Below are 27,737 nucleotides of genomic sequence, written 5' to 3'. Positions count from 1 at the left end.
TTAGTTACATTATCGTGCACCGCCAAACCCATTTGATTCGTGCGAATATTGATTCAGCATTTATTTTCTTTTATGCTTAATCATTTGCTCTATTTTGAAACTAAAATCTACATGTATATTCTCTTTTAACCGGTTCCCGACTCTCTCCTGGGCAAAATCCCATATATATATATATACGGCTTTGCCCAGATGAGCCACCAGAGGGCGTGCGCCCGCTGCACAGCGGGGGGACCCAAAAACGCGTGGCCGGTGGGCGCGATCGCCGCTGGCCACGCGAGATCGTGTGACGAGAGCCAGCACGGGGATTTGTGTGTGTAAACACACAAATCCCTGTGCTGTCAGAGGAGAGAAGACAGATTGTGATTTCCTACAAAGTAGGAACTCACGATCTGTCATCTCTCCTAGTTAGCCCCCTAGTGTTAATGCCTTCCCTGCCAGTGACATTTATACAGTAATCAGTGCATATTTATAGCACTGATCGCTCTATAAATGTCAATGGTCCCAAAAATATGATAAAAGTGTCCGATCTGTCCTCTGCAATGTCGCAATACCGCTAAAAATCGCAGATCACCACCATTACTAGTAATAAATAAATAACGCCATAAATCTTTCCCATAGTTTGTAGACACTATAACTTTTGCGCAAAGCAATCAATATACGCTTTTTTACCAAAAATATGTAGAAGAATACATATTGGCCTAAACTGATGAAGAAATTAGTTTTTTTTTTAAAAAATTGGGGGGGGTATTTATTATAGCAAAAAGTAAAAAATATTTTTTTTTTTCACAGTTGTCGCTCTTTTTTTGTTTATAGTGCAAAAAATAAAAACTACAGAAGTCAAATACCACCAAAAGAAATCTCTATTTGTGGGAAAAAAAAGGATGCAAATTTCATTTGAGTACAGCATTGCATTACTGCGCAATTGTCAGTTAAATCGACGCAGTGCCAAATTGTAAAAAGTTCTCTGGTCGGGAAGGAGATAAAATATTCCGGGGCTGAAGTGGTTAATGTGTTATTTGGCATTGGGGTTGATGTGAAAAACGGCGGCAATAAAAAGCAAGAACAAAACTGAAGCTTTTCTCCAATTAGCCCTGGTAACTCTTCAGGAGAACAGAGTCACCTTTGGCAGCACATTTTCAAACTGCGTTTTTCTATAGTTCTTTCTCATTTTGCTTAGTTTGATGATTAGATGACATTAAGCAGCATTTTCAGATGCCTACTGTGTTCTTTTTTTCTTAGATCCTGCAACGTCCCACCAGCCTCCGGAATCAGTGGGAAGCACAGTCCCCCCAGCCCAACAGTAACATTGGGACTTCTCTTGTTGTGAAAGGGGGATACAGGTTAGGAGAGAAATGTGAACGATTGTGGAAATGTATTTCAGACACTTATTTCTGGAACCAGGCCTCCCCCCAGGCTTAGAACCACACATTGAGCTCTCCAGGGACACAATATCCCTTTTGTGTCATGACTTTTCTTTGTTTTATGTCATCGGTGGCCTGGACCTCAACTGTTTACTGTTCAAGTCTACGGAAAGATATTCTGTAAGGGAACAAGAGGAGACTATAGCACATCCAGGCTCCGTTTGTTACCCCTGTCTTGGCTGTGGGAGTATGGAAAAGTAGTGCACAGCAAAGCAGGACTGTGTGTACCTGTATTAACACACAGAAAAAGACGAATGAGCTCAAGGACTGAATGGAAACTGATGCAGCTAACCTGGACATTCTTACAAGAAACACAGCTACTAAAGAAGTCAGAAAGATGATCTGTGTCATTTCCGCTGCTGATAGAACCACGTTCCAGACTCTTGGGACGCCAATGACGGAGCTGAAAATACATTTTATTTTTGCTTTTCTATAAGATCAGCTGTGGGTGAATTTAGCTCTGCTGCAATGGTAGAGATGGCATTTCAGTACAATTCTGGAACAATGACTTCAGATCTCGGGCAGCAGAGTTTAATACATATACATTGCTGACAAATCCAGTTCACTTGGTATTTCAGTTGTTGGTGAATTTTGCCTGTTATTCCAGAGGAGTCGGCGCTTCTCTTGTTGCATCTTTGCGTCTGTTGTAACTCTTGCAGAGAAAGCATCTCTTCCAGATAGTGGTATCCAGAGCGATGCTTCCTGCAGACTGGGTGTAAGGTCATTTCAAAGTTTCATATCTGTGGGGTCCTAACAGAGAGATCCTCATCTCTCTGGTTTCTTTGCACAGAGTGGTGAAGTGCACAGCAGCTACACAATCAGGTTCCTCATTACATTCTTCCTTGGTGTCATGTTCCATTATTGGTTGAAGGAGAGGGGTGAGCTATGTGTATTCCTGTAGAAGGATGGCAATGGGGAATCTCTGACTCACTCTATAGTGCACTATTTGACTTGTTAGTAAAATATTTTAGCTTTTATCTATATAAGCTTTTATTTTTTTTTTTTTTGTTATTTTTTTTTTGTTATTTTTTTTAAAACCATTGTATTTTAAATATTTCTGGCCAGGGCTGGGAGATCAGGGGTTCAGAGTGCACTTTAATGAAAGGAGGCTGTGAACTTTTTGTTTGTTTTATACTGCAGGGTCTACTGACTAGAGAGGAAAGTGTTAGGTAATTTTGTTTGAATGGAGAGGACTTTCCTCTTTTTGGGTGAGTGTGTAGCAGCCTCCTTGGAACCCTGATTAACACCTGATTAATCTGACCCCCTGTCTGTTTATGTTACCAGTACCTTATGCTGTGTCTGTGCATCTTACAATCCCCGGCCATGGGGCATTAAAATCTTAAAATTTATAACATCCATGTGTAATTTCTGGTTTCTTTTTGAATGTTTTTCTATCCTATATGTATAAAAAAAATGGTTGAAAATGTACCATAATCTTGGTGTTTATTTTTCATCACACCAAATGGATTTCAGACATGTTGGGATTCTTTAAAAGTTAACTACACCTTTTAGAGCATTTTACATATTACACCCATATTTAGGGTGTAACATGGTGCCAAGCCAACACCCCCTGACAGCATGCAGTGGTTCTTCTCCCTGGTGGCAACTGTCAGGTTTGAATTTTGCACGACTGAATAAACTACAAGCTTCATCTGCTTCTGCCACAGATTGAAATATTTCATTTATAAAAAAAAAAAAAATGTTTGAAGATACAGGCACTATGTATGTAGTAAACAGGTTACAATCGTAGCACACCAAGAACATATTGGATGGCATTGACCATATAAAACAAGAAAAAAAAAGCCTAATCCGTAAAGAGGCACTTAGTATAAGCAAAATGTTAACAATTAATAATGCACAGCATGCAAGCATTTACGTATCAAACAAAGGCCATTGCTATGACTTCAGAGCAACTTAAGCTTTGTAGTGCAAAGTATCACAAAATTGAAAAAGAAAATAGTAAGCGATAAAGAACCTAAGATAAGCTAGAAGAAAAGGAAAAAGTGAAAAAATAGAGGACTACTGCGACGTCCCAATTCTTCTATGAAGATCCAGTGACCAAAGGGGAAGTGAAAACTAGGGGATGCCATAAAGGTGGGTCTTCCTTAAGATGCCATCATTCCCAAATGAGAGTATGGGCCTCTAACTTATCCTGGATTCTAGCTGTCAGTTTGTCCATTAATTCTGCATACTAGCATACAAAGCAGTGAGCAACCGTAGGTACATGGCGCAACACCTTTTTGTAAGGTTTAGCAAGTTTCAGAGGAGACCAGCCCAATAAGAAAAAATTGGGGGTGAGTGGGATAGGCACCTCCAAAAAGGAGGCATAGCAGGTTTTGTACTGAATTCCAAAAAGGGTTGATTGCTGGACAGCTCCAGTAAATGTGAAAGGGGTTACCTTTATCTCGCCAGTAGTGATCAGAGCTGGTAGGGTAGATAGCATGGAGTATATCCAGTGTAAGGTACCACAAGTAGAATATTTTATGTGTATTTTCTTTATAAAGAGTACAAAGGGAGCCCTTGGCCTTCTGGGACCAGACCACCTGCCATGCTTCTAAAGAAATCTCCTCACCCCTTTCCCAGCAAAACATGTAAGAATGTTTTCCTCGATCTTGGATGGGGAAGGCATTCAATATCTGTTAAATTTCTGAAATTAAGCCTTTTCCTGAGGGGCCCTCCAAGATCGTTCTTTCAAAGGGGGACGGGGGAGAATTGTAAGTCTGAGCGTAATGGCGGATCTGCAAGTACCCATTGAACACCTGGTGGGGTAGGTCAAATCTGTCCTGAAGCCCATTGAACAGTAATAATTTACGGGCCCTGGGGTCAACCAGGTGGTGGAAATGAAATAAGTTCCACGTCGCCCAAGGGGAAGACATCGGGAACGTCAGGCTATCTGGAACTTTGGGGTTGTACAGGAAAGCTGTCGGCAATGATGCTTTAGAATTAACGGCATGTTGGCGAGATAATACACGCCAAATAGTCTTAAGCTGAGCCATTGCCCCAGCAACCGACTAGAATCTACCTCCGCATTCCATAAAAGATCAGTGTGCAAGGCCATAAGGACTGTGCGAGATATTCTATGAAGAGAAGGATAACAAGTAATTCTGCGCTGCCAAAAGAGAGGAATAAGCAGCTAACACAGGCAATAGGATATAGGCATATAACAGTAAAACAGAAAATTATGTGTAGCGCTAAAAATTCAACATATTGTAAAGCGCTGCGTAGACTGTTGGCGCTATATAAATCCTGAATAATAACATGAAAACAATGTCCAACCAATGATGAAAAACATTGAAAAAACCTAGAAGAAAGTCCTCCATGTATATAAGGCTCATGAAAGGGTTGATGTAAACTCAGTGACTTCGTGTGAGGAACATATCAAATGTGTGACATCTGGAGTGAACACAGAAGAGACACACCACCACCAACAATGGTGGTGGTGAGGACGAAACGCGTCGGGTAGGACCCCACTGCCGCCATACTTTTACAGCGCTGATTTTACGAATTTCATGTGAGTGTATCTCTTTTTTAATAAATTTGGTACTTGTTTTACGGAATTACACTATGTGGCCTTTTTCCTTCCTGCTATACAATACTGCTATCTGCTTCCCAACACCATCCCGAGGGACCTACTAGCATCCAGTTTGCTCTTGGATTTCCATCCTCACCACTTCTTCGGAACATTTATCGTCACCTACCACCCAAGCCTGATTCGACCCATTTGGGCGTATGCCCTCTTGGGTCTACGTGATCTGGTAAGCCTCCCCATTGGTGGTGGTGGTGTGTCTCTTCTGTGTTCACTCCAGATGTCACACATTTGATATGTTCCTCACACAAAGTCACTGAGTTTACATCAACCATTTACATCAACCATTTCATGAGCCTTATATACATGGAGGGCTTTCTTCTAGGTTTTTTCATTGTTTTTTATCATTGGTTGGACATTGTTTTCATGTTGAATTTTTAGCGCTACACATAATTTTCTGTTTTACCAAGATATTCTATGTCTCTTATTGCAATTATTATCTATTTGATATTTTTTAAAGTGTGGAGTTGGAACAGGAATAGGTAGCGTTTGAAATCTTAGGGAGAACAGACGTTTTGACAGAAGCAATACGTGCCAATAGGGAAATATGATGCTTCTTCCATTGGTTTATTGTTGATCTGATTTGCTGGTAAAGAGGGGGAAAAGTCTCTTTATACAACTTAGTGTAAGATGGGGTAATGTAATCCCCCAGGTACTTAAGGGCTCTGGTTGTCCAAGAATAAGGGAAGCAGGTTGTTAAGTGATGTACCTCAGCGGCAGGGATGTTAATAGGGAGAGGCTCTGACTTGGTTGAATTTATTTTTTAGCCCGAGAGAGCACCATAATGGTCCAATTCAGCATGTAGATTACGTAAGGAGGCTTCTGAGTCTAGGTCAAAATGATATCATCCACAAAAAGTGAAATTTTAAATTCTTTACCTCTGACCGATATGCCCCAAATGTCCAGATTCCTACGGATGGATGCAGCTAAGGGCTCAACACAAAGTGCGAATAATAGAGGAGAGAGCTGGCAGCCCTGTCGAGTGCCATTGGTCACTTTGAAGGGGGACGAGAGTGAAAAAGGTGTTTTCACTCAGGATGTTGGGTTACAATATAGGTGTTTAATTGCCCGCAAGAATGGCCCTCTAAAACCTATATGTTGTAGCGTAGCAAAGAGAAAAAGCCAGCTAAGGCTGAGTATTAAAGATGCTGTTTCTTCCCTGTTTGCTACATAGTTACATAGTTATTCAGGTTGAAAAAAGACACAAGTCCATCTAGTTCAACCATAAAAATAAATAAATAAAAAATATCAAACAGTCCCATACACCCAATCCTATATCAACAGTTGATCCAGAGGAAGACGAAACAAAGCAAAGCATGATCCAATTTGCTACAGCAGGGGAAAAAAATCCTTCCTGACCCTCAAGAGGCAATCGGATTTTCCCTGGATCAACTTTACGTATAAATGTTAGCACCCAGTTATATTGTGTGCATTTAGGAAAGAATCCAGGCCTTAAAGCAATCTACTAAGCTGGCCAGAACCACTTCTGGAGGGAGTCTATTCCACATTTTCACAGCTCTTACTGTCAAGAAACCTTTCCGTATTAGGAGGTGAAATCTCTTTTCCGCTAGGCATAAAGAGTGCACCCTTATCCTCTGTGTTGACTGTAAAGTGAATAACTCAACACCAAGTTCACTATATGGACCCCTTATATATTTGTACATGTTGATCATATCCCCCCTTAATCTCCTTTTCTCAAGAGAGAATAAATTCAGTTCCTCTAATCTCTCCTCATAGCTGAGGATCAATGAGTTTCCTGGTGTTGTCACCTGCCTAGTGGAAAGGGACAAAGCCCACCTGATCCTTGTGGATCAAAGTTGGAAGAACAGAATTTAGGCATATAGAAAGAAGTTTAGTGAATATTTTCAAATCCGAATTTAAGAGAGCTATAGGCCCATAGGGTGGGATCTTTGCCTGATTTTGGAACAAGTGTGATGATGGATCTCTGCCTGTCCGACAGAATCGAGGTATCATGGAGGAGGGCACTATAGAGCCAACACGTGAGTAATAGTGGTAAGAAAGTCTTATAATACTCATAAAGTAGTCCATCAGGGCCCGAAGCCTTATGAGTAGTCAAGGATTTCATTGTTAATTCAATTTCCTCTACATTGATGGAATGAAGGTCTGAGGTCTGGAGTCGTGGAACACCACTCTGCTCAAGGTATTGATGCATGCAGTCCTATAGTTCATGGGAAGGGGGGTCATGAGGAATATTGGGATCATTATAGAGAGCAGCGTAGAATTCCTCAAAGGACTATAACCTCTTGAGGGTGGGAATGTAAACAACCAGACTTGCCCTTGATCTAGTGTGGAGCTGCTAAATGGATCCGGTAATGTAGTTTCCTAGCTAGCAGGGAATGGGCCTCTTTGCCTTTGTCATAATAAAGTTGTTTCAACCGGACCAAAGCTTTTTCCACCTGACTGGGCCGAAGCCGCGGCCTCGCCTAAAAACTCCTGCCCGCAGCTCCTCGGGACCGGCGTGGTGTCCATCAAAAAAAAAAAAAAAAAACTCTATTTGAATCGTGATACCGATACTTTTTTTTCAAGTACTCACCGATACCGATTACCGATACTTTTTTTTTAATGTCTTGTGACAATGGCACTAATATGTAGCACTGATGGGCACCGGAAGATTAAACGAGGGGGGGGACCAGAAGAGGACACGGGGGGGGATGAAGACGGAAGAGGACATGGGGGAACCGGAAGAGGACACGGGGGGAACCAGAAGAGGACACCGGTGAAACCGGAGGAGGACACAGAGGAGGACACAGGGGGAACCAGAGGAGGACAGTGGGGACCAGAGAAGGACACGGGGGGGGAACCGGAAGAGGACACGGGGGGGAACCGGAAGAGGACACGGGGGGGAACCGGAAGAGGACACAGGGGGAACCGGAAGAGGACACGGGGGGAACCGGAAGAGGACACAGAGGAGGACAGAGGGTGGGGGGGACCGGAAGAGGACACAGAGGAGGAACCGGAAGAGGACACAGGGGGAACCGAAAGAGGACACAGAGGAGCACACGGGGGAAGAAGACGCGGGGGGACCTGAGGAGGACATGGGGGAACCGGAGGAGACACGAGGGGAACCGGAGGAGCACACAGAGGAGGACATGGGGGAACCGGAGGGGGGGACCGGAGGAGCACACGGAGGACACAGAGGGGGACCGGAAGAGGACACGGGACAGTCGAGAATGATTGGTGTGGCAGTGGGGGGGAGATAAAATCACCAATCTCCCTGTGCGGCTTTCAATAAAGCATCTGAAAGCCGCAGGAGGGAGAGGAGGAGAAGCGGCTGTCAGATGCTTTATTGAAAGCCGCACAGGCAGATCAGTGATTGTAACTTCCCCCACCACCGCACCAATTGTTCCTGACTGTCCAAGCATCGGAGCATTTGCACGAGTACAAGTACTTGTGCAAATGCTCGGTATTGGCACAACCCTATTAAAAAAAATAGCTACACCAGCTCTCTTACAGACATTGGAGGCTTGATAGATCTGGGAAAAATATCTGGATGTGAATGCAAAAGAGCTCCTCTTGTCTAGATGGTTCTCTTGAACTAAAACAACATGTGCCCCCGACTGTCTTAATTCCCTAAATGCCTGGTGCAATCAGAATTCAAACCATGAAGGTTTAGAGACATCACCTTAACCATAGTCTTGGGTAAAAGCAGGAGGTTCAGTACTTTTCTGATCCAACGCCAAGACAGCTAAAAGCAACAGGCCATGGGGGCACATCCTCCATGGGAAGGGTTGGGACAGTGTTGTGGAAGCCCAAGGAGAAAGAGAAGGAAGACGACTAAAAAGCGAGAAAAAAATTAACATGTCACATAAGCTAATGTACTTATAAGTAGCAACATGTATAAGACAAGCCTAAGTGGCATAAAACCATTGAAGTTCCTATATGTCCTCTTAACCAAAACAGAGGTCAAGAGGGCACAGAGGTAATTAGGGAAAGGAACTATTAACCACTTACAGACTGGAAGATTTGGCTGCTTAATGACAAGGCCATTTCTCTTTCGTTCATCGACTGACACAGAGCCTCCTTAATCTTGACCATTGGGTCATATCACCTCTGCAGGAGTAGGTCTAGGCAGAACAAAAAACACCTGGCTACGCCCATGGGCTGTCCTCAGTCAGTATATAACCCCCTCCCTGCTCTAGGTATTCAGTTTATTTCTGTCTAGTCAGGAGTAAGGACCTAGCACCTTGCTGGGATCTTTTGGTCCTAGCAAATTTTACTTTTTGTCTCTTTTTTCCATGCATTTTCTCCTGGGAGATCTGCAATCAACTGACGGGCTGGATAATCTACATCCAGTGGTCTCCCCAGTCCAGCCAGCGAGCGCGTGCAGACCGCAGCTACGCGCTAGGTTTGCCCGCGACATAGCCTCAACAGATGGAGGCTGGCCCGTGAGTTAAACGTCTCACAGGGTCGCATACGAACGGGCTCTGGTCCGAGACCCAGCGGTCCCTTGGCCGACAGCCCCCCACTTCGGTGGCGAGTAGTTATGTCTGGGGGGTCGCCTGCGCCATGGATCGGCAAGTACAGTCCCCCTTTTCCCTTTTGTGTGGTTTGGGGTGGACGCGGGGACCTTCTAGGGATGGTCGGATCTGCCTGCAGGATCCCTCCTCCCATCCTAAAGTCCCCTGGTTAAACCGGGCTTCCCCCTCCCCCCACGGATTGGTGGGAGTCCCAGGGCAGGCAGCAGAGACCCCTGGGGGTCTCCAATGTCATTTCCCTTCTGGGTGGTGTGTCCTGCCCTGGGGGTATGGCAGGGGGGTTCCAGTGCAGAGGGTGCAGCAGAGACCCCTAGGTGCATGCCCTGCTGTGTGTGCAGTGTGAGGTAGTGTGCAGTTTGGGGGTCCCAGTGCAGAGTGCACAGCGGTGTCCCCTTAAATGTTCACCCTGCCTGGTGGAGTACAGTACCTTTTTGGAAGGGGGTCCCCTTGCAGAGGGTGCAGCAATGTTGAAGGCACGGGGAAGATCCCGGCAGCATGCTTCAGCATGTCAAACGGCCGTCAGCCATTTTTGGGTGGTCTGATGACATCACAGCGGCCATTTTCTCTTGGTCTGGCTGGTCTCCGGTTGGCGGCCATGTTTGTGTAGCTGATGATGTCACGGTGTCCATGTTTCGTCTAGTGAGACACTAGAGACGGCCAGAACCTCGTGGAGATGCCAGAGCTCCTCCTCTTCCTCTTCCTCCCCTATGCTTCTCTTCCTGTCCCGGGATATATGAAATGGACGCCAACATTGGTGTCGCTGGATCCGAATTGCGGCGCTCCTCTGTTTGGTAGGGTGAGTCTTTGGGGGTCCTTGTGTATCTCCCTCTCTGCTGATAGGTACCTGGTCATTGGGGTGTCCCTTAGTGGTGCTAAACTTCCTTTGTACTAGAGGACCTTCTTCCTTTATGGAGCCTCAGGGTCACATCTCACTCACTGATCAGCTCATGGAGGTGGAAGGTCCCTCGGAACCCCAGCTTCCCATGGTTGCGCTGACAGCGGTCCTTGAGTCATTAGTATCCCGGGAGGAAGTGTCCCCCACCTTCCCCTGCTCTGTCTCATCTGATTCTGAGCCTGCTGCCGCCGGGGACGTGGCCTGTCCAGGGGGGTTTAATATCTTGCCCCCTGACCCATCCGATAGACTCTGCGGTCTCAGCATCGAATGAAAAAGCGCTGATGGATGCACTTGTTACTGCAGTGCGGGAGACTCTAAAGATAGAAGATGCGGCTAACAGGGCCACAGACATGGCTGTGTCCTTTGGTACGCATAAGTTACCTCGCACACCAAGGGTGTTTCCTTATCTGCCTTATTTTGATAGGTTTATCTGTAAGGAATGGGAACAACCAAAATCACTCTTTGTGGTCCCCAAACGTTTCTCAGTATGCTACCCCTTTGAAGAATCACTTTTTAAAAAGTGGACTACCCCACCAGTGGTGGACCCTCCTGTTTCCAGGTTGAATAAAGCAACCATGATCCCAGTAGAGGAATCCCCGTCCTTTAAGGACTCGGCTGATAGGAAAGCGGAGGCTGTGGCACGCAGCATGTTTACTATGGCTGGGTCGGCATTGCATCCAGTCTTGACCTTGGCCCTGGTGTCCCAGACCCTAACTGAATGGGCCAAGCTTTTGTGCCAGGGTCTGGGTAGTGAGCAGGTTCCTGCTGCTTATGTTGATTTAGCGGACCAGTTGGTCCATGGGCTAAAGTATATTTGTGATGCAGCCTTGGATGCAGCTCCTGTGCTGTCCAAGCTTTCTATTTCAGCAGTGGTGATTAGACATGTGCTGTGGCTTGCTGTGGCTTAAGCATTGGTCGGTAGACCAAGCCTCTAAAAAAGCTCTCATTGATCTGCCCTTTCAAGGCGACCACCTGTTTGGGGTTACCCTGGATGACATCACGAAGGGTTTCACAAGAAAGGGAAAGAGTACCTTCCTGTCTCAATCTAGGAAAGGGAAGGAGCCTCGTCGCAGGCGGGGGCCTTCCTTCTCAGCCCATAAGAAATTCTTCCAGGCTCCCAGGACTGCAGATAAAGGAAACAGATCTCTCCAGTCTTCCCCGGGAAGTTCCAAGCAATCTGGTCTGGTAAGCCTAGAGCAGGCTTCTCCGGATCCACTGACAAGACTCCTTCGGCATGATGGTCTGCCCTCACCCGTTGCTGGCCTGGGGGGACATCTTCGTTGGTTTCCACATTAATGGACCTCCTTCGTGAGCATCAAGGGGTCCACGAATTGAACCTTTTTTGGGGGTACCATAGAAGGGGAACAGAATTTGTCCACTTCGGGGGGCCCTGTGTCTCTTTGTGTGGGTATAATTCCTGTAAAGGTTCAGGTGACCTCCGAACTACCCAAGGTCCCCTCTAGCCCTGTCCAGGAAATTGGGCTACCTGGGTCTCTCTGGAGTGAATGCTGACTAGGTTTTTTTTTTTATTCAGTACTTTTTTTATTCTTTTCATAGCAGTACAAGTTATACATTTCTCCATACATTTTATTCCAGATACATAATCTTGCTTCTAACATTCACCCGCCCCAAAAAAAAAAAAAAAAAAAGAAGGCAAAACCCAACGACAACAAAAATAGATTTCCTCCCCCTGCTGTATCTCCCCCCCCGCGACCCCAAAAGCCCCCCCCCCGTCCTCCCATCCTCTACCCAGACCCAACATTGTCCCTCTCCCATATTGATTCATCTTTTATTTTCATTGTCCCAGGCCTCTACCCAGCTTTTCCAGATAGCGTCAAATTTATCTTGGCTCCCTCTATGTGTATAAATAAATTCCTCCTTTATTATGGTTTCTTTTATTTGTGTTCTCCATTCTTCGACCGTTGGGGGGTATATAGATATCCACTTCTGAGCAATAAGCTTTCGTGCCTGAAACAAGCCTCTCGTCATTGCGGTATGGGTATGTTTTGAAATATTTGGTTCCTCCACTATATTTAATAAACATAAATTTGGGTCTAGTGAAATTTCTATACCTAATGCGCTATTTATGTTTTTAATTATATCCTGCCAGTAACGATGGAGTTTGGGGCATTTCCACAACATGTGTATTAGATTAGCCAGTGCACCACTGCATCGGGGGCATAAGGGGGATTCCCTGCGTTTCAATTTAAATAGTTTTTCGGGGGTATAGTATGATCTATGTGTAATAAAAAGTTGTGTTAATTTTTGAGTAGCTGACAGAGATACCTTTGGGATCGCAGACAAGACCTCCGACCACTGAGCGTCAGTCAGTGCTCCCAGGTCTCGTTCCCACTGCGACCTAGCCGGCACCACTACCGTTTCCTTAAATTTACACTGCAATATCTCATATATTTTAGAGATAAGTCCCTTCTTTTGATCCCTTTTCTTCAACAATATTGTTATTTTAGAGACATTAAGCTTAAATACAGATGTACGGGCCTGGACATGAAAAGCATGTCTAAGCTGGAGATACTGAAAGAACCTCTGTCTTGGAATCCCGAATTCCTCAGATATTTGCGCAAATGATTTTATCTTATCGTTCCAAAACAGTTGTTCCACATATCTCAGCCCCTGAGTTTGCCAAAGCCCAAATCCCTCCAATCTCTGCACTTCCTCATAGTTTGCGTTATTCCATATTGGTGTATAGGAAGTATAACCTGTAATGCTAGTAATCTTTTTTATTGCTAGCCATACCTTACTGAATAGCTCACCTGTCATGAATTTCTTATCTTTTTGAAAGGTTTTTGTCTCTAGTAGGGTAATCATTGAATATCCCTTACCCAGTGGAAGTAATAACCCCTGTATGGGATCATTCTCATCTAACTCTGTCCAGCCAAAAAATTGCTGGGTTTGTGAAGCCAAAAAATAATTTTTTGGATGTGGGATAGAGAGTCCCCCCTCATCTTTAGCCAGCATTAAGGTTGTTAATTTAATACGTGCATATTTTTTCTTCCAAATGAGTTCGCGAAAGAGCGATTCTATCCTTTTAAACCAAAATGCGGCTATCCACGTCGGGCAATTGTGAAAAATGTACAATAATTGTGGGGCCCAAATCATCTTTATAAGATTGGCTCTGCCAATCACAGTTAATGGGAGTTTGCACCAGGTCCGACATTTATCTTTAAGCCTAGTCAATAGTGGTCTAAGGTTAAGGTCCACATAGTCCCCCACTTTTCGAGTTACCTGGATCCCTAAATACTTAATTTTATGTTTTATTTGAATTTGTTTTGCACAGTCTGGTAATGAAATTTTGGCTTTATATAGTGGCATCAATACCGACTTCTCCCAGTTGATGCGAAACCCAGAAAACTGTCCAAATGCAGATACAAGTGCCATGAGTTCCTCTAAGGATTTAGTGGGGTCGCTCAGAAAGATTAAGGCATCATCTGCATATAAGGATATTTTGTCCTCTCTTCCTGCACGTCGGAATCCCTCTAACCCCGAAGACTGTCTAACTGCGGCGGCCAATGGTTCCACCGCCAATGCAAACAGCAACGGGGATAGAGGGCAGCCTTGTCTAGTTCCCCGGGATAACGGGAAAGCTGGTGACATAGTGTCATTGATACGCAGCCTTGCCCTAGGGTCTTTATATAATAATTTTAGCCAGGTTATAAAGCCTGGACCTATACCAAAGGCAATCAATACCATCCATAGATACTCCCATTCTACCATGTCAAATGCCTTCTGGGCATCCAATGACAGAATGGCACCAGCTCCCCCGTTGTCCATTGGCAATTGCAGATTCAAAAAGAGCCTGCGAATATTTGTTGCTGCTGATCTGGAGGGGATGAAACCTGTTTGGTCCCTGTGGATCAAAGTATCAATATGTCTGGATAACCGAATGCTGACTAGGTTAGTAGTTTTTCTTCTCAAACGTCGGCCCCTTCAGCAGGTTCAGAAGTAACTGAGGCTCGTGGCAATCTTGCAAGTTCCTCTGGTAGACACCGCAGTCATCCTAGTGTCACTGCGGGGCCAACGCCTTCCTCTTCTGCGGTCCCTGTGAAGGACCGTGGGTGAAAGTCTTCCGGTGGCCTTAAACGTCCCTTGGAAGCTACCCCTAAAAGAGGACCAGTTGTACCGCGCGCTGAGCTTCCATCCTGTTTTACAGTAACCGGTTTTAATGGCCTAGCCATTGAAAGCCAGGTACTGAGAGATAGAGGTCTGTCGGGATCAGTGATCCCTACTATGGTGAAGGCGAGGAAGTCGACTTCTAGTAAGATATACAATCGTACGTGGAAAGCATACATTTCTTGGTTTGAGTCGATTGGCGTTCATCCTCTATCCTTTTCTGTGGCTCGGATCTTAGCTTTTCTTCAACAGGGCGTTGAGCAGAAGTTGGCTTTGAGCACCACCAAGGGCCAGGTGTCTGCCATAGCAGTCTTCTTTCAGCGACCCCTAGCCACTCACTCTTTAGTTCTTACCTTCATTCAAGGAGTCCGGCATGTGGCTCCGCCTGTCCGGTCTCTTTTGCCGCCATAGGATTTAAACTTGGTGCTATCGGTTCTCCAGAAACCTCCATTCGAGAATATTCGGGAGATTCCCTTACCTATGTTGTCCCAGAAGGTGGCATTCCTGGTGGCTATTACCTCGGCCCGCAGGGTTTCGGAGTTGGCGGCATTATCCTGCCGTAGTCCCTATTTAGTACTCCATAGGGATAAAGTAGTTCTTTATCCCTGTCTGTCATTTTTGCCCAAGGTTGTCTCTGACTTCCATTTGAATGAGGACATTGTGTTGCCGTCCTTGTGTCCCAAGCCGGCTCATCCCAAGGAATTTGGGGAGGGCTGACCACTGCTTCGGCTACCATCTCCAGATGGATCAGACAGACTGTGACTCAGGCCTATTCTATTAAGGGTCGGGTTCCTCCTTTCCCTGTCACGGTGCATTCTACTCGGACGCTTAGTACTTCTTGGGCCTTCCATCATCAAGCGTCAGTATCACAGGTTTGTAAGGCGGCCACTTGGTCGTCAGTGCATACCTTTACTAAATTCTCTAAAGTAGATATTTTGGCATCTGCGGATGCTTCATTTGGTCGCAAGGTTTTGCAGGCTGCTGTTTAAGAGGGGGGTTCCCTCATAAGGGGTGTTTTTTCTTTAAACATTTTTTATTTCAGATGGGGCTCCTGTGACCCAGTTAAGGCTCCTGTGTCCTGGTTAGGGCTCTTGTGGTTAGCTTTGGGTTATTTTGCCCACCCTCATTTTTCTTTGGCACTGCTTTTGGACGTCTCAATGGTCAAGATTAAGGAGGCGCTGTGTCCGTCGATGAATGAAAGAGAAAATGGGATTTTTGTACTCACCGTAAAATCCATTTCTCTGAGTTCGACGGACACAGCGCCCACCCCTCTATGGAGTTTTTGATACTTCTATTGCTGCTTGCTACTAAACTGAATACCTAGAGCAGGGAGGGGGTTATATACTGACTGAGGACAGCCCATGGGCGTAGCCAGGTGTTTTTTTGTTCTGCCTAGTCCTACTCCTGCAAAGACGATATAACCCAATGGTCAAGATTAAGGAGGCGCTGTGTCCGTTGATGAACTCAGGGAAATGGATTTTACAGTGGGTACAAAAATCCCATTTGTTTTTGGCGCTGCATTGCTTTAACTGACAATTGCGCAGTCGTGCAACGCTGTACCCAAACAAAATTGATTTCCTTTTTTTCCCACAATAATAGCTTTCTTTTGGTGGTATTTGATCACCTCTGCAGTTTTTATTTTTTGCGCTATAAACAAAAAAAGAGTGACAATTTTGAAAAAAAAATATTTTTACTTTTCGCTATAATAAATATCCCCAAAAATGTTTTTTTAAAAAACAAATTTCTTCCTCAGTTTAGGCCAATATATATTCTTATACATATTTTTGGTAAAAAAAATCGCAATAAGCGTATATTGATTGGTTTGTGCAAAAGTTATAGCGTCTACAAACTATGGGAAAGATTTATGGCATTTTTATTTTTTAAATTTTTTTACTAGTAATGGTAGTGATCTGCAATTTTTAGCGGTACTGCGACATTGCGGCGAACAGATCGGACACTTTTGGCACATTTTTGGGACCATTGACATTTATACAGCGATCAGTGCTATAAAAATGCACTGTTTACTGTGTAAATGTCACTGGCAGGAAAGGGGTTAACATTAGGGGGCGATCAAGGGGTTAAATGTATGTTCCCTGGGTGTGTTCTCACTGTGAGGGGATAGGACTTACTAGAGGAAGAGACCTATCGTTTTTCTTACTTAGTAGGAACAAACGATGTCTCCTTTCTCCTGACAGAACAGGGATTTGTGTGTTTACACGCACAAATCCCTGTTCCTTTTCTTGTGCACGCGATCCCGCCGTGCAGCGGGCACGCGCCTGTTATCGCCCTTAAAGGTACAGACGTACCCATACGTTGATTCGAGGGTACAAACCACTTTGCCGAAGTATAACTGTGTGAGTCGGTCGGCAAGTGGTTAGAAAAATATTGAACACTTCGCGAATTTGTGTATCATCCTTGCCATGCACATATACTAAAATTGGAACGATGACATGCAATTTCGGGCGGGGACTGCATCCTCAATCTATATCTTTGCAGCCTCAGCTGCACAGAATGAATGAATAAGAAGAGCTGTGCTTGCTTTGGCAGCACATATACTAAAATTGGAATGATACAGAGTAGCTGTGCTGCCAACGCAGCTGAGGCTGCAAAGATATAGATTGAGGATGCAGTCCCCTGATATTTCATCAAAGCCCCCAACAGGGCTGTTAAAAAAAAAAAAAAATTGTAAAACGAGAATTCTTTTTATTTATTTTTTTTAAATGACAAAAAATTTTAAAAAAATACTGACACCTGCCCTACTGACACTTATCCACACTCCATCCACTGCTTTACTACCTGACACTGTACATTTTTACGGTAGGTTTATGTCTCCATCCTTGGTGGAAGAAGGATGGTCTGACATTTTCTCTCAGTACAAAGACGTCCGGCCTTTTATTTCACCCTATCTTAGGAGAGGTACATAAAGAGTCTCTATTGCTGTTGTTTTCTCTGTTTCTTTTCACTACTCGTTCTTACTGCTACAGCCACCATTTCCCTACAGCCAGTGGCGCTGCCCCCCCCAAGGCTAGTGACAAAAAAAAGGGTCCTTTAAGTGCACTGTGTTCGGGCGCCGGATACAGTGCACTATGGGAAGCGTGGCGTCAATGCAATTGCGTGATTGCAGATGAGACGCTTCATTTGCAGGGTTTTGTGCTGCATTGTGGCACAATGCTATGCGCCACAACACTCCCATTTGTTCACCTCCATGTCATTCTTCACTGGGTATGTTTTGTTTGGCACCGCCATAGGACATGGGCGGTGCTTTCCCACATAGTCACTTCCGGTTGCTCTGTGCTAGTGAGAAGCCGGAAGTGACAACGCCGTTTAGTGGATGGATCGCACAGCCCAAGCGGGGCCTATTTACAGAAGAATATTCCATTGTGATGGTAAGCCACCGGACCTCCTATCAGCCACGAGACACCCACGGGGGGGTGGAGGGTTTGCTGTGAGCCGGGGGGTGTTGGCAGCCGCGAGCCCCCACAGGGGGGTGCTTTATACTATCTGTGGTGATGATCTATATACCCTATCTGTGATGCTGATCTACATACCGTATCTGTGATGCTGAGCTGTATAGTCTGTCCTGTGATGCTGAGCTGTATATGAGTCCTGATACTATGAGTGGAAGCGAGGGGAATACAGGGGACGGAGTGGGTGGATTCTATAAGGGGTGGGGCTTATGAGAAGTGGGGGGGGTCAAAAACAAAGGGCGGGAACTGGCGCCCCCTATCCTAAAATTTCACCACCCGCCATTGCCTACACCTTCTTGCAGCTTTACAGTCACAAGGGGTATTCATCTCTTTCCTTTCTAGGAAGAGACTTTCCAAATCCTACACAGGGTGTTTCTTCATTAACACAATGTACAGGTATATGGAAAATGGCAGTGACATCAAGAAACACAGACATTTTGAACTGCATGGACTGGTGTCTTTATTCAGCCATACCAATTATAGAACTATGTATGTGATCCTTGTTTATGTCCCATCATCCCCTAAAAACATCTGTCCTAAACGCTGCAATAGGCTTCTGCAATATCTCTTGTATATCTACAACTGTATCTTTATTTCAGAGATGTTCTACCTTTAATAGCAAATGCACTAGAATAGGCTCTACTCCCCATCTATTCACACATCAATGCATTCCTTACATTGCTGAATAAGTGTCCAGCTCGTACAAAACAATGACAGGCTGTCAGCAGCCACAGCTATTCGTTCAGCAGGCGAACACCTGCAGTGATCGTGGCTGGACACACACAAAGTGCATCCAGCTATGATCATGCATATTTGCTGTCACAAATAGCTTTGTTCACTGATGGACTGTCATTGCATTGTAGGGGCTTAGTTGTTGCAGCTATTCACACACATCTGTCAATTCCAGCCCCAGGAATCCCCAGATTCTTGCCACTGGACATTCCAGCAGGTGTAATCACCCATGTGAATGGACCCTAAAGCCCACATTTTGTGGTACTGTTTATTAAAACCCTTTATTTACATATAACATTCATATCCCAAGGCTGCCTTGGAGACATTTTACACAAGGCTCTGGAGCCAGTTTCTTTGCAGTTTATTCCCAAATACTTCTATTTTTCAGTGGTCCAGTGTCACAACATTCTTCTCTATCACAACATTTTTGTATGTCTGTCTGTCTGGCTTCGTGTTCAAGTCTGGCTCCAATGTATTCATTAGCACCCCCCCCCAGTTTTGCATATTTTATTCCTTATTACCATAATTCATGTCTACTTGACAACCCTCAAACTTGGCCCTGAGCTCTGATATGGCCTTCCCTCCCTGTTTTGGTATTGCAGATTACCAGGTCACCAGTTTTATGGACTGAGAAGTTTTTCGGCTCTTGCCTTCTAAGAACCTGGCCTTTTGTACAGGCCAACTTCACTAGCCGATCTGGTGCTGGAAAAGGTTACATTGGCCCTGTTCTCAGTGCTTGCCTTTCTTTTGTTTCCCTCTCCACATGCGGTCTGTAGGTACTTCGGCACTTGCTTGTCTCTCTTACCACACATCTCCAGTTATATGACTGCTCTACAGACTTTTGCCCAGAGATCTTCCGGCATCTCTAATTTACTCATTTTCACCATTTCAGGTTGGGTGCGCCCTTTCTCTTGGGGAATGCAGATCACTTTCACCACACTGCAATCTATCATGTAAGGTAGTTCTCACTACTGTGATGATAAAAGAAGCCCACCTCAGAACCTCTTCCCGTTCCTCATCCTGAAAACTCCTAGCCCTTGCTACTCTGCAGGTCATGACTTAGCCTTGTATTGCTAGTTCCTAATACCTCGGCGCTTGCACTCTTTTGGCAGGACGTTTTCCTTCTACGTTGTCCGCTGGGACCTTCTTCGTCTCACTGGAACCTTCTTCATGTTCTCTCACCCATGCAGACAAAACCCTCCCTTTGTGTTCAACACTGTAACAATGGAATCCCCTTCTCTCTGTTGCCCCTGGCAGCTGCAATTCTTTCTTGGCTCCCCTTTTTTCATGGGAGCCCCCTCTTTTTCATATGCTACACAGGGACAAAGTATCCTGGAAGCCGGTTTCCCATGGGCTCATCTTATTGCTCTCAGTGGGAATGTAATTTTACCCCTCCCCCATGTCCTGCCCTGCAGGCATGTCAGATGATTATAGTTCCCCCTCCAGGGTGGAGTCGGGAGTGTCTGAAAACTAGAATAAGGATCCCTCCAGGTGTAGTACCCTGACTTGTGGTGTCTATATGCAAGGGAAAGGGGAGGAATGGGGTGGGAGCTCTCTGTGAAAACATTCAAGATAAAAAAAAACTCTATATGAGCTCTACCAACACAAAAAAAAAAAAAACATAATAAAGGTAAAGAGTTAAACACAGCCCACTGTACAAATAATGTATCATAAATGTATTATCTCCAAAAACGCATGTATATAGAATAGCCAATAGGATAAAATGTATTCAAACAAACTTGACATTCATTCAATATTAAAAAGCTCAGTGTCCACCATTCATGCCCTCATCTGGTGACCGCTAATTGCTAAGGCAATAACACATAAATACACATTGCTGCTATTTAAGATGGATATTGCCAATGTGAGAAAATGGTAGAAAAGCATGTATATGGATTGGATAATGATGGCTGGGCTGACTTCCAGAATGAGATTCTGGGGAGGTCAGACCAAAATCTTGGGAGGGAAGGCACGCTGGTAAACTGAAATGGATACTAGTGCCTTGGTGTATCCAACGGATAATGGATGCAAAGGTAGTTGAAGAGACACAATGGGTTAACAGTGGTCCAGAGGAGGTATATTGAGCAGGAAAGTACGTTCACGGTTTGTATATAGCATCACCATGAAAATGATGAAGGCTGTAATTAAACCATGTCCTGGAAAAAAACCTCCCTCTCACTGTTGTACAACTCAAATTGGTGGCACAAATTTGCGTGCAAACTACCAGTCCCAGTCCCTAGCGGAGCACTTGCAATCCAGAACATAAAGTCCCAAACAGAAGTGTCGTTCCATGATAATGTAGGATAGTACTTATTGTATTGTAGGAGATGAAGTTATCATCAGTGCCAGTTGAGTGCCAATTCCCAGCAGGGTCTGCCAAGCATGAACAATAGTTTGTATCCTCCAGTCACAGGGGCAAGGTAGATAGAGAGATGGATAGTCTAACCGGTTTCCCCGGTCACCGCCGGCAGCATCAGTGGCGTGCAACCCTGCCTCCACACGTGGCCGCCCAAGCTTTTAATGGCGATCCTCTCATATCTCCTGACGTGCTGCATCAGCGTCTAAACATGTCACTTCTCCTGGCATGCTACGTCGACATCCGGAGTGTCTACTATGGCTTCCTACCATGTCTTACCTTGGGGATTAACCCCTGTTCTGTTTTCATAAAGGGAGTTCCCTCAGTGGGATTCTTCCATCCAGCTGAGTGTTTTGTTGCCTATTTTTCTAGGCTTTCGGCCCTCAGGGAACAAACCTCTCTTTCCTTACCTTTTTCCCAGAGATTTGGGGGATTTTTGCATTTTTTTTTACAGCAATTAGCATCAATTTTTCTCACAAATTTCTAAACCACTACTTGATCCTCTTTTCACATTTTTAAAAGCATTTGTTACTAAGCATCTGTGAGCCTTTGCTAATCTGTGTTTTGGCTGTGCCTCTGCTGTCAATAGTCTGTTTGGGTCCGTTGGCCCTCCTCGTTTTTCCTGTGGGTTTTTACTGCTGTTTTGACTATTTTGTTGCCCACCCTCAATTTATTGATTGGGGATGTCCCATGGTACTGTACAATTAGGACAATAGGAATTTTGACATACCTGTAAATTTCATATCTTGGAGTACAGTACAGGACCCAGGTCCTTTCCCTCTTTTCTCTGAATCACTTATTGTTTCCTAAAAAAAAAAAAAAATTCAACTTCACGGAGGAAGTGAGGGTTATATGGATACACTGGGGGCAGTTTTTGCTAGTGTGCATTATTACCTGATGGTAGTGGTATATAACCCATGGTCTAAGAATCATTTCCTGTGTTCTGTACTGTACACCTAGACATGGAATTTACAGGTCCGTCAAAGTTCCTATTTATTTTTTTCTTTTGAGTAGCACATTTAAAAACAGTAAATGACTGTTCTAATAGTATGAAGTCATCAAGTAAGCCCAATAAAAACTGGCTACACATGGCCTTGTTTATCTGCAACCGCTGTTGGTTAGCAACATTTTGTACTGTGTATTCCTTGCAGGATTGTGGCTGTCTCCTGTCCCCTGTTCAGTGTTTCACTGGCATCAGTGCCTTAAAAGGAAGCTTCTGCTGTGCTGCAGCTCCGACCATTAAAATACACTTCCTTGCTTTTTTAGTTGGAATTTAGAGTGGAGGGTGTCACTCCCAGGGAATTCCCTTCATCAAGGGAAAAAAAAAGGTTTCCGACCAGTATACAAATCCATGCTACAAAAGCTTTTGATTAAGGGCTGATATAACATGGCTTTCTTTTACAGCAGGAAGGACATTTTTGTGGTCTACAAAACATCTCTACAAGCAGACATGTAATGTGTATTGATTTTCCTAAATGATCAAATAAAAGTATCCATTTTTTAATTTTTTTTTTTATCAAATGGAGTTGCATAACTGACTAAGCAGCCCATCCATGTTATCACAAGGCATTTCTGATTGTTGTAGCTGCATGGAAGAAATTAACAATTGGATTCATTACTGAAAAACATATAAATATTCTTGACATATGTTGTAAAAAAAATTTATAAAAATAAAAACGTTTCTTGCTCGCAAGCTCCCCTATTTGACCTAAGGCAGGTCTTTGGCTAAGAACAAAACAGTTTTGTGGGTAGCTTATAGCTATTGTTTTTAGTTTCCCTTTGGTAGATATGCAATTGAAAAAAAAGATCAGTAAGGAGGTGCAGTTTGTGCAGGATGCGCAGCATTATATGTATTGACGAAACATGATTGTCTCTATGTATATATAATTACAGACTACGCATAGTAACTTTCTTTTAACTACACACAATGATACAATTATTTACTTTAACCTGATTACATGCACATCTAAGAAATATTATGAAGAGTTCCTCGTTAACTGCCCAGTAAGAGACTTGAGACTATTTTATTTTATGTGAGAGCTATTAGACACCCACTGTAACATAGTACTGGGTAAACGATATGTGTTATCTACACAGAAGGGACTCTGGTCATTGGATTAGCATACAGGATTCTCTAGTATACTGTCAGTTAAAAAATTGGATGCGATTTGCAGAGAGCTGTACTGAAAACATATATTTTACTTCAAGCTAAAGCCTAGTACGCACGATCAGAAAATCAGACGAAAAATACCGCATTCAAAGAGATCGTATGATAATCTTATCATTAGTACACAGCTTTCGAGAGCCGATCATGACCGTTCATCTGAAGGGACAAACGCTAAAAATGTTCTGGTACAATACATGAACATATGATTTCCATTCAATCAGTACAGTATTCGTCAAAAAAAAAAAAAAAATGGCAAGAGCCAAACCACGCATGCTCAGAAACGAAAGAATACATTACAGTACAATACAATACATTACATCATTTCTGAAGTTGTATTCTGTTGTCCAAGAATTTTCCTAAGTTTAGTAAACTCTTCATTTTCCATTAGACTAGCATGCAAAAAAAAAAAAAACGATCATGTGTACGAGGCATAAAAGTAACCTGTCATAAGAGAATCATTCAGGTTTCCACTGGCCTCTCCTAAAAATGCTACTTGCCAGGCTGGCTGTCATACTTACCCTCTTCTTTTGAGTGAACAGACAACAAGCATGCCAGTTAGAATGTCTAACTCATCTGTGAATTCTTCTGGCTGCATACTTGTTCCGGAACTGTTTCTCTAAATGAAGCAAGGGGATCAGCATGACAGCCAAGCAACTAGCATTTTCATTTAAAACGTAAGCAATGGCAACCTATCTTATTTTTTCTCATGACAGGTATCATTGAAAAGCTCATTTTTCTTTTCCAGTTGTGTAGAAACAGATGTGATCAGCCAGTTATAGCCAAATTGTGTTTTTGCTTAGGGTAATGGAAAAGTGTTAGAGCCTCTGTCGTTATTGGAGAGATTTCCCCTTACTGTCAGACTGGGTACTAATGCCGGGACAAGGTCATCAGGTGCCCTCTGATTGCATTTCTGGATGCAGATAGCACAATAAAGATCCTCTTTACAAAACATAATCTATAGCAATCATGTCTGACCAGTTTCAGGAGTAGGAAAAGTGTGTTCCTTGCGGTAGTACACACATTCTCTTCCATAAACAGTGGCTTTACTGGATAAAGAGAGATGGGGTATATAAAATGAATTCTAAATAGCGTGAAGACATTACTGTGAGTGAGAGTAATCCTGCAGTAGGATATAGAGAAAGAGGATAGAAGAGCTCGGGATGGTGCAATTGAGGTTTGGGGGAGGATAATGTTCTCACTGCCCATATTAGGAATCTACTGAGTGGAATGAGGAATGCCTCTGAGTTTGTTTATCTCCTGTGATCTTCATTTCCCAGATGTAGTTGTGCGAGTTCCTTTTCCTCTATTTTTTTTTTCTTAAGGATTTACATATACCTGTATATGACAAAAGTATGTACAGAACGCACAGAACACAAAGCTTGTAGCTGGGATACATATTTTGATATTTGGCTATGCTTTGGAATAGAAAAAAATGTATAGAAATACAGTAAAATTATATATATATATATATATATATATATATATATAAAATATTTACAGCTAGAAGGGAATGAAACGAAGGAAATCTGAGGCAGACTGCAAACTGCGGAACCACTTAAGCCGGCCATAGACAGGCTATAGCCGCTAGCAATAAGCACTGTGTGTTCTCCTAGCCCAGGAGGGCTCCTGTGGTTGCAGGAAATAAAATTGCTCCATCTATGGCCGGCTTTACGAGCTAAGACAAATTTTTCTTGCAAGTAATGTGCTATTACAGTGGTTGTCTGCCAGCCCTAGAATTGTCACCTTTTGTTCCACAGAAGACTGATTGGAATGTGGAAGGAGGGGTTGATTTAGTCATAATGAGCACGGTAAAACAGGTTTCCATTAATATGATGGTAACCAAAAAGTGTTCTTTCCTCTGAGAACAAAGGTAGGTTATAACTCATTCTTTAGTTTGTCCCAATTCCGTTTTAAAGACACAAATATTATGTTTCTGTTTCAAAGCATATTAAAGTGGTCATAACGGCAGTTTTTTTTTTTTTTTTTTTACCTTAATACATTCTTTGCATTAAAGTGGTTGTTAAAGGGGTTGTAAAGGTATTTTTTTTTTTAAATAACAAACATGTTATACTTACCTTCACTGTGCAGCTCGTTTTGCACAGAGTGGCCCTGAACCTGGTCTTCTGGGGTCCCTCGGCGGCTGTTTCAGCTCCTCCCCGCAAGGACTCACCACCTTAATGCGAGCTCGCTCGCATGGTGGTTAGTTCTTGCGGGTGCGCTCCCGTGATACAGCTGGAGGCTATAGCCGCTCACTGTATCGCTCTGCCCCACCCCCGGTGCGCCGCATCATTGGATGTGATTGACAGCAGCGCGAGCCAATGGCTGCGCTGCTTTCAATCCATCCACTGTAGCCAATCATTGGCCAGGCTGAGCGGAGAAGAGGATGTCGGGAGCGAGCGCGGGACTTTTGAGGGGTCAGGTAAGTAAAACGGGGGGGCTGGGGGCGGCGGTATTGTCGGAAGTTTTTTCACCTTAATGCATAGAATGCATTAAGGTGAAAAAACGTTTACCTTTACAACCCTTTTAAGCCACTGAGTGTTTGTGCTACAGTCTCCTCTGTTATAGTAACTGATGTGCCCCAGTGAATGTTTTTTAAAAAAAAAAGCCTCTATATATCTTATTTTATAGCGGCGCTCACATGACTGGCCGCCTCTCTCCTCTCCAGGTCTGACAGCTACAGCGGGGGCGGGCTGAGAATTCCCCAGTGACGTCAGCCAGGAGGAGGAGGATTGAGGCGGCCTGTCACGTGAGCGGCGCTATGAATTTAGGTATATAGGGGCTTATGTGAAAAAAAAACAAAAAAAAAAAACATGCACTGGGGCAAATCCGTTACTATAACAGAGGGGATTGTAGCACAAACGTTCAGTTATTTTACCAGCAGGAGGGAAGGGCCGGGGAGAGATCGAAGCTGACAGGCGGGGGGGGGGGAGAGAGAGCGTGTGATGGAGGCACGTAAACTGACCATGGTGTCAGGGCTCAGCAGCTATGATAAATCGTTGTCAGTTTACAGGGGGGAGGCCAGAACCAGGCAAAATCAGCCAGGAATTTCAGGTGATACAGGGGGGCAAATTACACAGCACAAGAACTGTGGTGTATAACATGCTTTAAAGGAACAGGATCCATTTCTTTTTTTTCTTTTTTGCAGTTACAAACGCTTTAAGGTAAAAAAAAACCTTCTCCATGCAGCTCCCCCCAGCCCCCCTAAATACTTACCTGAGTCCGACCTCGGTCCAGCAATGTGCCTGAGAGCATTAGCTTTCTTGGCTCCTTCTCTCCTCATTGGACAGAGAGGCAGCAGCGGGAACCATTATCACTGCTGCAATCAATCACAGCCAGTGAGGAGAGAGCAGGGGCGGGGGCCGAGTCATGCTCTGTGTGTCAATGGGCTAACAGAGCTGGCTCGGGAGCGAGTACACCCGAGTGCTCCCATAGCAAGCTACTTGCTATGGGGGCACTCAGCAGGGGAGAGAGACCAGGAGTGCCGAAGGGGACCTGAGAAGAGGAGGATCGGGGGTGCTCTGTGCAAAACAACACACAGTGCAGGTAAATATGACATGTTTGTTATTTTAAAGAAAAAAAAAAGAAAAAATGGGTGTAGAATCACTTTCCAGTTAACCCCTTCACGCCGTCCGTACGCAAATATGCGTTCATGGCTTGAAGGGGTTATACCGGGGTGATGCCTTCATCTGCAGGCATCAGCCCAGTACCATTTTTTAGAGTGGGTGGTTCAACTTTTAGTGATACCAACCGATGCGGCTAAAAGCCACTCGGCTGTTATCCTGGCTGGCTGTTATCCTAAAGGAGCGTGAGGGGATGTCCCCCCCCCTTCCCGCCCTCTTCCCCTGGGCCTCCCGTCCCACCAGGAGGCTTGAGCCACCATTCAGCATGTCCGCCGCCTAGGCTGAGACCCGTACAAAGCTGGATTCGGCTCCGATCGGGGCCCCGATCGGGTCTCCGATGTAATATCCCAGAAGCAAAGTCACAACGTCATTTCCGGTTTACTCGGCTGCCAATGGCGCAGATTTTATAAAAATTACAGTATTCAGAAACACAGATTTTGGCAATCTAAATACTTTTAAGTGCAAAGGATGGATTTGGGCTCTTTTAGACCCCCGATCCCTCCATAAAGAATACCTGTCACAAGGGATGTTTACATTCCTTGTGACAGCAATAAAAGTGATCAGATTTTTTTTTTTAAAGGGACAATGTTAATAAAATAAGAAAATAAATACATTTTAAAGCACCCCCGTCCCCGCAGCAAAGAAAACGCATACGTAAGTCGTGCCCGCAAATGTAAACACTGTTCAGATCACACGTGAGGTATCGCCGCGATCGTCAGAGTGAGAGCACTAACTCTAGCAAAAGACCTCCTCTGTAACTCTAACCTGGTAACCGTTAAAAATTTTTAAAGCGCCACCAATGGAGATTTTTAAGCACCGTAGTTTGTCGCCATTCCACGAGTGTGCGCAGTTTCAAATTATAACATGTT

At 44.2% G+C, this 27,737-nt stretch overlaps 1 protein-coding gene across 6 annotated transcripts in view; it reads left to right on the top strand.

The window, feature by feature from the left end:
* Window positions 1-2,775, top strand: part of SMARCC2 (SWI/SNF related BAF chromatin remodeling complex subunit C2) — a 157,013-nt gene extending 154,238 nt beyond the window's left edge. For all 6 annotated transcript variants that reach the window (XM_073613982.1, XM_073613986.1, XM_073613985.1 and 3 more), the window contains one exon: window positions 1,240-2,775. In XM_073613982.1, the coding sequence (XP_073470083.1) occupies window positions 1,240-1,304 (65 nt within the window). In that variant the 3' untranslated portion in view covers window positions 1,305-2,775. The remainder of the gene's footprint in view (window positions 1-1,239) is intronic.
* Window positions 2,776-27,737: the final 24,962 nt, after the last annotated feature.

Source organism: Aquarana catesbeiana, linkage group LG02 (assembly GCF_042186555.1).
Source record: "Aquarana catesbeiana isolate 2022-GZ linkage group LG02, ASM4218655v1, whole genome shotgun sequence".
NCBI lineage: Eukaryota > Metazoa > Chordata > Amphibia > Anura > Ranidae > Aquarana > Aquarana catesbeiana.
The sequence above is the reverse complement of the archived record's forward strand: the minus strand, read 5'-3'. Positions and strand labels throughout refer to the sequence as shown.